The following is a 12,667-nucleotide window of genomic DNA, read 5'->3' on the forward strand; positions in this document are numbered from 1 at the left end:
AATCGTGATGATAGTGACTGCGGCTGAGGACTGTACTCCAGTAATGGTGATAGGAGACCCGCTGTTGCTGGACACGGTCACCACCAGGTTCTCAGGTGATGCAGGACCTCTCCAGGGAATTACTGCTTCATGGACGACCTCTGGTGTCTTGTCGTCCTGGCATGGCTCGTAGTTCCAGGCGACGTGGGTGCATTCCACTCCAGCAACCAAAAAGAGTTCAAAAAAACTCTTCTGGTCATGTCAAAGGATTTAATGGTGGCACAGGAGGGAGAATAAGAGGAAGAGGTGTCAGTCTAGTCCACACATGGCTTGCAGGATGAAACAGGGGAAACCTTTGGAGAATAAGGAGGAGGATGAGGAGAAGATCGTGCAACATGTCCGGCAGGTCAAACCTCTTCACGGACTGGTGGGACACAAACACTCCCCAGCCAGTACCATCATAGCGGATGGAGCTAAACCCTCGGTGTTTGTCAAAGAAGGTTTACAATGCTGGAGGAGTGGTTCTCCATCACCCAGCCACCAGTAGTTGACTTGGAGGCGAGGAACTTGGCATCCTCTAGTTCTTTCTCCCGCTGCGCTTGTATGCAGCAGAGGATGAGTTTCTGAAGGGCAGCAGCTCTTCCCTGCGGTGGTAAGCAGACATAGGCAGCAGAACCGCCCAACATCATTGCAGACGGGAACTCGACGCACACTCGAGGCAAGACTGCAGCAGGTGGTTCCTTTGGTGAAGGAGCGCTGGTAGCTACATCAGGTACGGCAGCTGACAGAGATGGAACCGCGGCTTCCATGGGTGATCCAAACAGTGAGATCGCCTCGAGGTCTCTTGAAGAGGTATGTCAGCATATTGGGAAATGTCCACATGGCGTACAATGTCCCTGATGATGAAAGAGCTCTGGTCGGTCAGCCCGTGCTGACATTCTCATTTTTACTTTATTCAATTGCATCTTCACTGACACCACAGCAGAAAAATCGGAGGAATCTGCTAGAGAAGGGTAAGATAAGAAGAGAAAGGTAAATGTGACTGTGCTGACAGCAGGGACACATGAAGAGACCTAGACTGGCAGGAGGAGGCTGAGGTTACAGGGGGCTCCTGGTTGGGTCATTTCTACCATTATCTCTATTAGGCATTACAGAGCTGGAGTATAGGAGGTCATCCGAAGACTTGTACTTACCTGGAGGGTCTTCTGCTCTCCTCGCTGCTGCCTCTCTTTTCTTGTTTGCTGCTGTGAAAAGACAGAAATTATTATTAATACATTTACTAAATTGGAAACAATATTTAGGATACTACTGCCTATATAGTCCTTAACCCCTTGAATATGGCATGTTTCCATATCCCTGCCACCCCTAGGGGGAGCTCTCTGATATCCCTAGAAATCATAATGCAGTGAGCGCCACCTAGTGACAATTGCAGGTAGATTAAAAGTTAAGTATTACTCACTTGTTACGTCTCCTGAGGCATTTGGGTATCCACCAGCGACGTCTGTTCCTAATGAGAAATAAAAAAAGAACACAAATCAGGAGGATAAGTTTCTGTACAAAAATTTTCCCACAGACATTGTGTTGACATTTATAATGTAACCTTTGGAGTCTGCACTTACCTCCTCCTCATGTCAACTTCTGCTCCTTTTACTTCTAGGTCTCTCACTTCCTTCGCCGCTCTGCTGGCAACCTCCATTCTTGGTTCCACCTCCTCCTCTACTCTGATGACATTCTCTACTCCGTGCTCCAGCACACTCTCCTCCTCCTCTACTCTGATGACATCCTCTACTCCGTGCTCCAGCACATTCTCCTCCTCCACCGCTCTGTCATCCTCCACTCTTGGATCCACCACCTCCTCCTCCTCTGCCGCTCTGATGATATCTTCCAGTAACTGCTCCACATCCTCCCCCTCCTCCTCCGCCACTCTGATGACATCCTCCAATATCTGCCTCAGTGACACCTCCTCTTCCACTCTGATGACATCCTCCTCTTTCTTCTCCACCACCTCCTCCTCCTCTGCGGCTCTGATGACTTCTTCTAATATCTGGTCAACCTCCACACCCTCCTCTTCTGCGACTCTGATGGCATCCTCCAATATCTGCTTCAGGACCTCCTCATTTTCCTCAGGCTCCCTGATGAAATCCTCTGCTGTCCGTTCCATCACCTCCTCCTCCGCTCTGATGACACTGTCCACTATCCGCTCCACCGGCACCTCCTCCGCTCTGATGGCTCTGTCTACTATGCGCTCCACCACCACCTCCTCCTCCGCTCCGATGACATCTTCCACTGTTCGCTCCAACACCTCCAATTCCATCCTTTCCACCATGATGTTATTTTTCTCAACTTCCTCGATACTAAAAGTTAAAAAGAAAATGAGTGTTACAGACATGTTTTATGACCTCCACAAATGTAGAAGATGAACATTAGACATGAAAAATTGGCGCTTATGGAACTAGGTATGCTATTCTTTCCTTGTAGTGTGGATCCAGTAATTGAAACTGGTGATTATTTGGGCAATTGGGTGTCGTTATGCAGTCACTGGGGCATATGTTGTGGTGCAAACACAACATTCCGTGACATCACAGATTTCATCACCTCATGCAGATCATTCATGTTAACTGCTTAGTGATCACTATGGCGGTCATTTACTAAGGGCCCGAATCGCGTTTTTCCGGAGGGTTGCGCAAATTTTTCCGTTTTGCGCCGATTTTCCCTGAATTGCCCTGGGATTTTCGCGCACGCGATCGGATTGTGGCGCATCGGCGCCGGCGTGCACGCAACGGAAATCGGGGGGCGTGGCCGTACAAAAACCCGACGGATTCGGAAAAACCGCATCGCTGGACATGCGCTTACCTGCACCCGGCCCAGCTTCAGTGCATTCCGAGAAACTTCAGCGCAGCAGCGACACCTGGTGGACGTCGGAGGAACTGAATGAGTGAATCGCTGGAAGACCCGAATCCTCCACACAGAATGCGCCGCTGGATCGCGAATGGACCGGGTAAGTAAATCAGCCCCAATATTTTTTACCTTATTATGTATTGGAATCAGTAGGAGATGTATCAGTGTGACCAGGACATTTGTCTTCTTTATGACCAATCTCCCAGCACTTTTTCCTGCTACTTGTGTATGTGACATATAGAAAGTAATAATGTGATACATCATGGAAAGTTATACAGTTATAAATTTAGATGCATTTTAATATTGGAACCTGTCACCCACTAAAAATCAGCAATTTGCTCTCATGGAAATAGGTATGTTATTCTTTCCTTGTATTGTGGATCCAGCAGGGTGGCCACCCAGTAATGGAAACTGGTGATTATCCGGGCAATTGGGTGTTGTTGTGCAGTCACTGGGGCATATAGTGTATTATGTGGTCCAGGCGGAGGTGACCCTTGGGCCCCATAATCTTATCTCCCTGTATAGTAGATACTCAGCTCCCACCATCACACATTGTACATTTATAGGAAAGATGGACTTACCTCAATATAACAATCTCAATCTCTATCACAATCCAAATCACCAAATCAATGGCAAACAATCTGCAAAAGATGAAAAGGAAAGAAGTTTCCATTACTGAAGAGGAGGAGACGTGATAGAAGAGAATGGAGGAGAATGCGGAATGAAGGACTTACCTCCAGCTCCTACAACAACACACTGAGGCATGTAGGTTCTGCAGCTCCTTATATACCATTGTGATGTCATAATGGAGGGTGAGGAGCCAAACACAACATTCCATGACATCACAGATTCCATGACCTCCTGCAGATCAGTCATGTTAACTCATTAGTGAACAGGATATTTTTTACCTTATTATGTATTGAGACGACCTCCGTCCTTCCCAGAACTCACTACACACTGCTGGCAGGGAGCTAAATTAAGTTTCATTAAGTACTGAAATGATTCACAATGCTGACGAATGCATTTTTAATATTGGAACCTTTCACCCACTAAATAACAGCAATTTGGGCTTATGGAAATAGGTATGCTATTCTTTCCTTGTAGTGTGGATCCAGCAGGGTGGCCACCCAGTAATGGAAACTGGTGATTATCTAGGCAATTGGGTGTTGTTGTGCAGACACTGGGGTATGTAGTGTCTCATGTGGTCCAGGCACCTCTGACCATGGGGCCCAATAATCATATCCCCCTCTATAGTAGATGAAGAGCAAAGAAGTTTCCATTACTGAAGAGGAGGAGACGTGATAGAAGAGAATGGAGGAGAATGCGGAATAAAGGACTTACCTCCAGCTCCTACAACAACACACTGAGGCATGTAGGTTCCGCAGCTCCTTATATACCAGTGTGATGTCATAATGGAGGGGGAGGAGCCAAGCACAACATTCCGTGACAACACAGATTTCGTCACCTCATGCTGATCAGTCATGTTAACTCCCTTGTGACCAGGATATTTTTTACCTTATTATGTATTGGGATCAGTAGGAGATGTATCAGTGTGACCAGGACATTTGTCTTCTTTATCTCCCAGCACTTTTCTGCTACTTGTGTATGTGACATATAGAAAGTAATAATGTGATACATCATGGAAAGTTATACCGTAACAAAGTGATAGTGATAGGATTGAGGAATCCTCCTCCCCATCCAGTGCAGCCTCTAATCCCAACCCAGAGGAGCGGATCCAGAGAGATAAGTCGGGGGTCGTGTGCTCCAACTGGAAACCAGGGACTGTTATTGGGGAACAGAGTTTAATATCAGGGATAGTGATGAGCAGGTTGGGTGAAAATTGGTAACGATGAGTCTGTCCGAATACCAGGAATGGGTGTAGTAAGGGTTAGAGAGCTGAAAAATAGTGGGAATAACAGGGGAGTTTTCCTGCCTAAAATGTGCTATGAAAAGTACTTAAAATACAACAAAATATATAAAAATGAATAAACAAAGAAATAAAAGGAAAAGAAAATGCTGTTTATGCCACAGCAGTTAAAGGGAACCTGTCACCAGGAATGTCATGTTTAGCTGGTGACAGGTTCTAACAGCCTATGCTCTGCTGATTTTATAAAGGGCTCTGTCAGCATTCTGAATAATGTAAGTAGTTTATATTAGTATAAATCACATTCCGGGCTCCCTGCAAGCATCACCCCTCCCCACTTCCATACCTGCAGTTACTCCACACCATCCCCCTCCCTCCCCTGCCTGCTCAGTGCACATGACAGGCACTGGGGAGAGAAGACTGACACAGGCACACGCTGGCTGCAGCCGGCCCCTATCCTTCCCAGAACACACTACACACTGCTGGCAGGGAGCTAAATTAAGTTTCATTAAGTATTGAAATGATTCACAATGCTGACAAACGCATTATTAATATTGGAACCCGTCACCCACTAAAAATCAGCAATTTGCGCTTATGGAAATAGGTATGCTATTCTTTCCTTGTAGTGTGGATCCAGCAGGGTGGCCACCCAGTAATGGAAACTGGGGATTATCCGGGCAATTGGGTGGTGATGTGCAGTCACTGAGGCATATAGTGTAATATATGGTCCAGGCGGAGGTGACCAAGGGACCACATAATCATATCTCCCTCTATAGTAGATGAAGAGGAATGAAGTTTCCATTACTGAAGAGGAGGAGACATGATAGAAGAGAATGAAGGAGAATGCGCAATAAAGGACTTACCTCCAGCTCCTACAACAACACACTGAGGCATGTAGGTTCCGCAGCTCCTTATATACCCGTGTGATGTCATAATGGAGAGGGAGGAGCCAAACACAACATTCCATGACATCACAGATGCCGTGACCTCCTGCAGATCAGTCATGCTAACTCCTTAGTGACCAGGATATTTGTTACCTTATTATGTATAGAGCCGCCCTCCGTCCTTCCCAGAACTCACTATACACTGCTGGCAGGGAGCCGGGTAATGTGAAATTAAGTACTGAAATGATTCACAATGCTGACAAATGCATTTTTAATATTGGAACCTTTCACCCACTAAATACCAGCAATTTGCACTTATGGAAATAGGTATGCTATTCTTTCCTTGTAGTGTGGATCCAGCAGGGTGGCCACCCAGTAATGGAAACTAGTGATTATCCGGGCAATTGGGTGTTGTTGTGTAGTCACTGGGGCATATAGTGTCTCATGTGGTCCAGGCACCTCTGACCATGGGGCCCAATAATCATATCCCCCTCTATAGTAGATGAAAAGGAAAGAAGTTTCCATTACTGAAGAGGAGGAGACGTGATAGAAGAGAATGGAGGAGAATGCGGAATAAAGGACTTACCTCCAGCTCCTACAACAACACACTGAGGCATGTAGGTTCTGCAGCTCCCTATATACCAGTGTGATGTCATAATGGAGGGGGAGGAGCCAAACACAACATTCCGTGACACCACAGATTCCGTGACCTCATGCAGATCGGTCATGTTAACTCCTTTGAGTCCAGGATATATTTTTACCTTATTATGTATTGGGATCATTAGGAGATGTATCAGTGTGACCAGGACATTTGTCTTCTTTATGACCAATCTCCCAGAACTTTTCTGCTACTTGTGTATGTGACATATAGAATGTAGTAATGTGATAAATCATGGAAAGTTATACAGTAACAAAGTGATAATGATAGGATTGAGGAATCCTCCTCCCCATCCAGTGCAGCCTCTAATCCCAACCCAGAGGAGCGGATCCAGAGAGATAAGTCGGGGGTCGTGTGCTCCAGCTGGAAACCAGGGACTGTTATTGGGGGACAGAGTATAATATCAGGGATAGTGATGAGCAGGTTGGGTGAAAATTGGTAACAATAAGTCTGTCCGAATAAAAGGAATGGGTGGAGTAAGGGTTAGTGGGCTGAAAAATGGTGGGAATAACAGGGCAGTTTTCCTGCCTAAAATGTGCTATGAAAAGTACTTAAAATAAAACATAACATATAAAAATGAATAAACTAAGAAATAAAAGGAAAAGAAAATGCTGTTTATGCCACAGCAGTTAAAGGGAACCTGTCACCAGGAATGTCATGTTTAGCTGGTGACAGGTTCTAACAGCCTATGCTCTGCTGATTTTATAAAGGGCTCTGTCAGCATTCTGAATAATGTAAGTAGTTTATATTAGTATAAATCACATTCCTGGCTCCCTGCAAGCATCACCCCTCCCTATTTCCATACCTGCAGTTACTCCACACCATCCCCCTCCCTCCCCTGCCTGCTCAGTGCACATGACAGGCTGTGGGGAGAGAAGACTAACACAGGCACACGCTGGCTGCAGCCGGCCCCTGTCCATCCCAGAACTCACTACATACTGCTGGCAGGGAGCCGGTTAATGTGAAATTAAGTTTCATTAAGTAATGAAACAATTCACAATGCTGACAAACGCATTTTTAATATTGGAACCTGTCACCCACTAAAAATCCGCAATTTGCGCTTTTGGAAATAGGTATGCTATTCTTTCCTTGTAGTGTGGATCCAGCAGGGTGGCCACCCAGTAATGGAAACTGGTGATTATCCGGGCAATTGGGTGTTGTTGTGCAGTCACTGAGGCATATAGTGTATTATGTGGTCCAGGCAGAGGTGACCATGGGGCCCCATAGTGACCAGGATATTTTTTACCTTATTATGTATTGGGATCAGTAGGAGATGTATCGGTGTGACCAGGACATTTGTTTTCTCTATGACCAATCTCCCAGCACTTTTCTGCTACTTGTGTATGTGACATATAGAAAGTAATAATGTGATACATCATGGAAAGTTATACAGTTATAAAGTTAAATGCATTATAATATTGGAACCTGTCACCCACTAAAAATCAGCAATTTGCTCTCATGGAAATAGGTATGTTATTCTTTCCTTGTAGTGTGGATCCAGCAGGGTGGCCACCCAGTAATGGAAACTGGTGATTATCCGGGCAATTAGGTGTTGCTGTGCAGTCACTGGGGCAAATAGTGTATTATATGATCCAGGCGGAGGTGACCATACGGCCCCATAAACATATCTCCCTCTATAGTGGATACAGTGGATACTCAGCTCCCAACATCACACATTGTACATTTATAGGAAAGATGGACTTACCTCAATATAACAATATCTCAATCTCTATCACAATCCTAATCACCAAATTATTGGCCAACAATCTGCAAATGAAGAAAAGGAAAGAAGTTTCCATTACTGAAGAGGAGGAGACGTGATAGAAGAGAATGGAGGAGAATGCGGAATAAAGGACTTACCTCCAGCTCCTACAACAACACACTGAGGCATGTAGGTTCCGCAGCTCCTTATATACCATTGTGATGTCATAATGGAGGGGGAGGAGCCAAACACAGCATTCCGTGACCTCATGCAGATCAATCATGTTAACTCATTAGTGAACAGGATATTTTTTACCTTATTATGTATTGAGCCGACCTCCGTCCTTCCCAGAACTCACTACACACTGCTGGCAGGGAGCCGGCCCTGTCCTTCCCAGAACTCACTACATACTGCTGGCAGGGAGCTAAATTAAGTTTCATTAAGTACGGAAATGATTCACAATGCTGATGAATGCATTTTTAATATTGGAACCTTTCACCCACTAAATAACAGCAATTTGCGCTTATGGAAATAGGTATGCTATTCTTTCCTTGTAGTGTGGATCCAGCAGGGTGGCCACCCAGTAATGGAAACTGGTGATTATCCGGGCAATTGGGTTTTGTTGTGCAGACACTGGGGCATGTAGTGTCTCATGTCGTCCAGGCACCTCTGACCATGGGGCTCAATAATCATATCCCCCTCTATAGTAGATGAAGAGGAAAGAAGTTTCCATTACTGAAGAGGAGGAGACGTGATAGAAGAGAATGGAGGAGAATGCGGAATAAAGGACTTACCTCCAGCTCCTACAACAACACACTGAGGCATGTAGGTTCCGCAGCTCCTTATATACCTGTGTGATGTCATAATGGAGGGGGAGGAGCCAAACACAGCATTCCATGACACCATAGATTCCGTGACCTCATGCTGATCAGTCATGTTAACTCCTTTGAGACCAGGATATTTTTTACCTTATTATGCATTGGGATCAGTAGGAGATGTATCAGTGTGACCAGGACATTTGTCTTCTTTATGACCAATCTCCCAGCACTTTTCTGCCACTTGTGTATGTGACATATAGAAAGTAATAATGTGATACATCATGGAAAGTTATACAGTAACAAAGTGATAATGATAGGATTGAGAATTCCTCCTCTCCATCCAGTGCAGCCTCTAATCCCAACCCAGAGGAGCGGATCCAGAGAGATAAGTCGGGGGTCGAGTGCTCCAGCTGGAAACCAGGGACTGTTATTAGGGGACAGAGTATAATATCAGGGATAGTGATGAGCAGGTTGGGTGAAAATTGGTAACGATGAGTCTGTCTGAATACCAGGAATGGGTGTAGTAAGGGTTACAGGGCTGAAAAATGGTGGGAATCACAGGGCAGTTTTCCAGCCTAAAATGTGCTATGAAAAGTACTTAAAATACAACATAACATATAAAAATGAATAAACAAAGAAATAAAAGGAAAAGAAAATGCTGTTTATGCCACAGCAGTTAAAGGGAACCTGTCACCGGGAATGTCATTTTTAGCTGGTGACAGGTTCTAACAGCCTATGCTCTGCTGATTTTATAAAGGGCTCTGTCAGCATTCTGAATAATGTAAGTAGTTTATATTAGTATAAATCACATTCCGGGCTCCCTGCATGCATCACCCCTCCCCATTTCCCTGCCAGCAGTTACTCCACACCATCCCCCTGCCTCCCCTGCCTGCTCAGTGCACATGACAGGCAGTGGGGAGAGGAGACTGACACAAGCACACGCTGGCTGCAGCCGGCGCCTATCCTTCCCAGAACTCACTACACACTGCTGGCAGGGAGCTAAATTAAGTTTCATTAAGTATTGAAATGATTCACAATGCTGACAAACGCATTATTAATATTGGAACCCGTCACCCACTAAAAATCAGCAATTTGGGCTTATGGAAATAGGAATGTTATTCTTTCCTTGTAGTGTGGATCCAGCAGGGTGGCCACCCAGTAATGGAAACTGGGGATTATCCGGGCAATTGGGTGTTGATGTGCAGTCACTGAGGCATATAGTGTAATATATGGTCCAGGCGGAAGTGACCAAGGGACCACATAATCATATCTCCCTCTATAGTAGATGAAGAGGAATGAAGTTTCCATTACTGAAGAGGAGGAGACATGATAGAAGAGAATGGAGGAGAATGTGTAATAAAGGACTTACCTCCAGCTCCTACAACAACACATTGAGGCATGTAGGTTCCGCAGCTCCCTATATACCCGTGTGATGTCATAATGGAGGGGGAGGAGCCAAACACCGCATTCCGTGACACCACAGATTCCGTGACCTCATGCTGATCAGTCATGTTAACTCCTTTGAGACCAGGATATTTTTTACCTTATTATGTATAGAGCCGCCCTCCGTCCTTCCCAGAACTCACTATACACTGCTGGCAGGGAGCCGGGTAATGTGAAATTAAGTACTGAAATGATTCACAATGCTGACAAATGCATTTTTAATATTGGAACCTTTCACCCACTAAATACCAGCCATTTGCGCTTATGGAAATAGGTATGCTATTCTTTCCTTGTAGTGTGGATCCAGCAGGGTGGCCACCCAGTAATGGAAACTGTGATTATCCGAGCAATTGGGTTTTGATGTGCAGACACTGGGACATATAGTGTCTCATGTGGTCCAGGCACCTCTGACCATTGGGCCCAATAATCATATCTCCCTCTATAGTAGATGAAAAGGAAAGAAGTTTCAATTACTGAAGAGGAGGAGACATGATAGAAGAGAATGGAGGAGAATGCGGAATAAAGGACTTACCTCCAGCTCCTACAACAACACACTGAGGCATGTAGGTTCCGCAGCTCCTTATATACCAGTGTGATGTCATAATGGAGGGGGAGGAGCCAAACACAACATTCCGTGACATCACAGATGCCGTGACCTCCTGCAGATCAATCATGTTAACTCATTAGTGAACAGGATATTTTTTACCGTATAATTAGAGATGAGCCAGCATACTCGTCCGAGCTTCAGTGAAGAACACATTGCAGATGTTTCCGTACATCTGCTAACTTATCAGAAGACCTGAGTACAGAAAGGTGTTCTTTACGATAGTATGTGAAGAACAATGGGGGTCATTTACTAAGGGCCCGATTCGCGTTTTCCCGACGTGTTACCCGAATATTTCCGATTTGCGCCGATTGTACCTGAATTGCCCCGGGTTTTTGGCGCACGCGATCGGATTGTGGCGCATCGGCGCCGGCATGCACGCGACGGAAATCGGGGGGCGTGGCCGAACGAAAACCCGACGTATTCGGAAAAACCGCCGCATTTAAAAAAAAAATTGTGTCGCGAAAATTTCACTCACCTTCATCCTGGATAGGCCGGTGTATTTCGAGGCATTCCAGCGGACTGCAGCGCAGCAGCGCTACCTGGTGGACGTCGGAGGAACTGCCTTGATGAATCCCGGCCGGACCCGAATCCAGCGCAGAGAACGCGCCGCTGGATCGCGAACAGACCGGGTAAGTAAATGTGCCCCAATATGTGTGAAGAACACATTGCAGATGTTTAACACGGGTCATTCTCCTTTTTGAAGTTCCACGAATATTCCATTGAATTAAAAAAACAAAGAAAAAGGACTGACTTCCTTATTTCTCAATAAAATGACACATTTTATTGGTCCCCTTTAAAAATGATTAAGTCTTCCATTGACTTCAATGGGGTTCGTTATCCGAAACGAGCATCGGGAAAAATTTGACACGAGTAACGAGCACTCTCGCATTTTTGTGCTCGCTCATCTCTACTTACAATGTATTGGGATCAGTAGTAGATGTATCAGTGTGACCAGGACATTTGTCTTCTTTATGACCAATCTCCCAGCACTTTTCTGCTACTTGTGTATGTGACATATAGAAAGTAATAATGTGATACATCATGGAAAGTTATACAGTAACAAAGTGATAGTGATAGGATTGAGGAATCCTCCTCTCCATCCAGTGCAGCCTCTAATCCCAACCCAGAGGAGCGGATCCAGAGAGATAAGTCGGGGGGTCGTGTGCTCCAGCTGGAAACCAGGGACTGTTATTGGGGGACAGAGTATAATATCAGGGATAGTGATGAGCAGGTTGGGTGAAAATTGGTAACAATAATTCTGTCCGAATACCAGGAATGGGTGTAGTAAGGGTTAGAGGGCTGAAAAATGGTGGGAATAACAGGGCAGTTTTCCTGCCTAAAATGTGCTATGAAAAGTACTTAAAATAAAACATAACATATAAAAATGAATAAACTAAGAAATAAAAGGAAAATAAAATGCTGTTTATATCACAGCAGTTAAAGGGAACCTGTCACCAGGAATGTCATGTTTAGCTGGTGACAGGTTCTAACAGCCTATGCTCTGCTGATTTTATAAAGGGCTCTGTCAGCATTCTGAATAATGTAAGTAGTTTATAATAGTTTAATTCCCATTCCTGGCTCCCTGCAAGCATCACCCCTCCCCATTTCCCTGCCAGCAGTTACTCCACACCATCCCCCTCCCTCCCCTGCCTGCTCAGTGCACATGACAGGCAGTGGGAAGAGAAGACTAATGTTAGGATCAGTGGATCCTCTGGACCACCGCGGGAGATGTAACTAGCCAACACCCGGAACCGGAGCCCAGCGGCACCTGGTATTCACCAGAGCCCGCCGCAAAGCGGGTTGGACTTGCTGCG

General features: G+C 45.4%; 1 protein-coding gene across 1 annotated transcript; it reads right to left on the reverse strand.

Moving 5' to 3' along the window:
• Window positions 1-649: 649 nt before the first annotated feature.
• Window positions 650-2,332, reverse strand: LOC140066162 (uncharacterized). Its single transcript, XM_072113699.1, has 4 exons — window positions 1,599-2,332; window positions 1,439-1,486; window positions 1,173-1,223; window positions 650-979 (listed from the first exon to the last, which is right to left on the reverse strand). The coding sequence occupies exons 1-4, from the start codon at window positions 2,303-2,305 to the stop codon at window positions 931-933; spliced, it is 855 nt and encodes a 284-aa protein (XP_071969800.1). The 5' UTR covers window positions 2,306-2,332; the 3' UTR covers window positions 650-930.
• Window positions 2,333-12,667: the final 10,335 nt, after the last annotated feature.

Source organism: Engystomops pustulosus, chromosome 6, assembly GCF_040894005.1.
Source record: "Engystomops pustulosus chromosome 6, aEngPut4.maternal, whole genome shotgun sequence".
In the NCBI taxonomy this organism is placed as follows: Eukaryota; Metazoa; Chordata; class Amphibia; order Anura; family Leptodactylidae; genus Engystomops; species Engystomops pustulosus.

Bases quoted from the DNA above. Each gene is read 5' to 3' on its own strand.
- LOC140066162 (XM_072113699.1), bottom strand. From the start codon at position 2,305: ATGGTGGAAAGGATGGAATTGGAGGTGTTGGAGCGAACAGTGGAAGAT. The intron at 1,487-1,598 runs GTAAGTGCAGAC...ATTTCTCATTAG, and splicing joins GAAGTTGACATGAGGAGGAG to GAACAGACGTCGCTGGTGGA. The intron at 980-1,172 runs GTAAGTACAAGT...CTTCTCTAGCAG, and splicing joins GAGAGCAGAAGACCCTCCAG to ATTCCTCCGATTTTTCTGCT.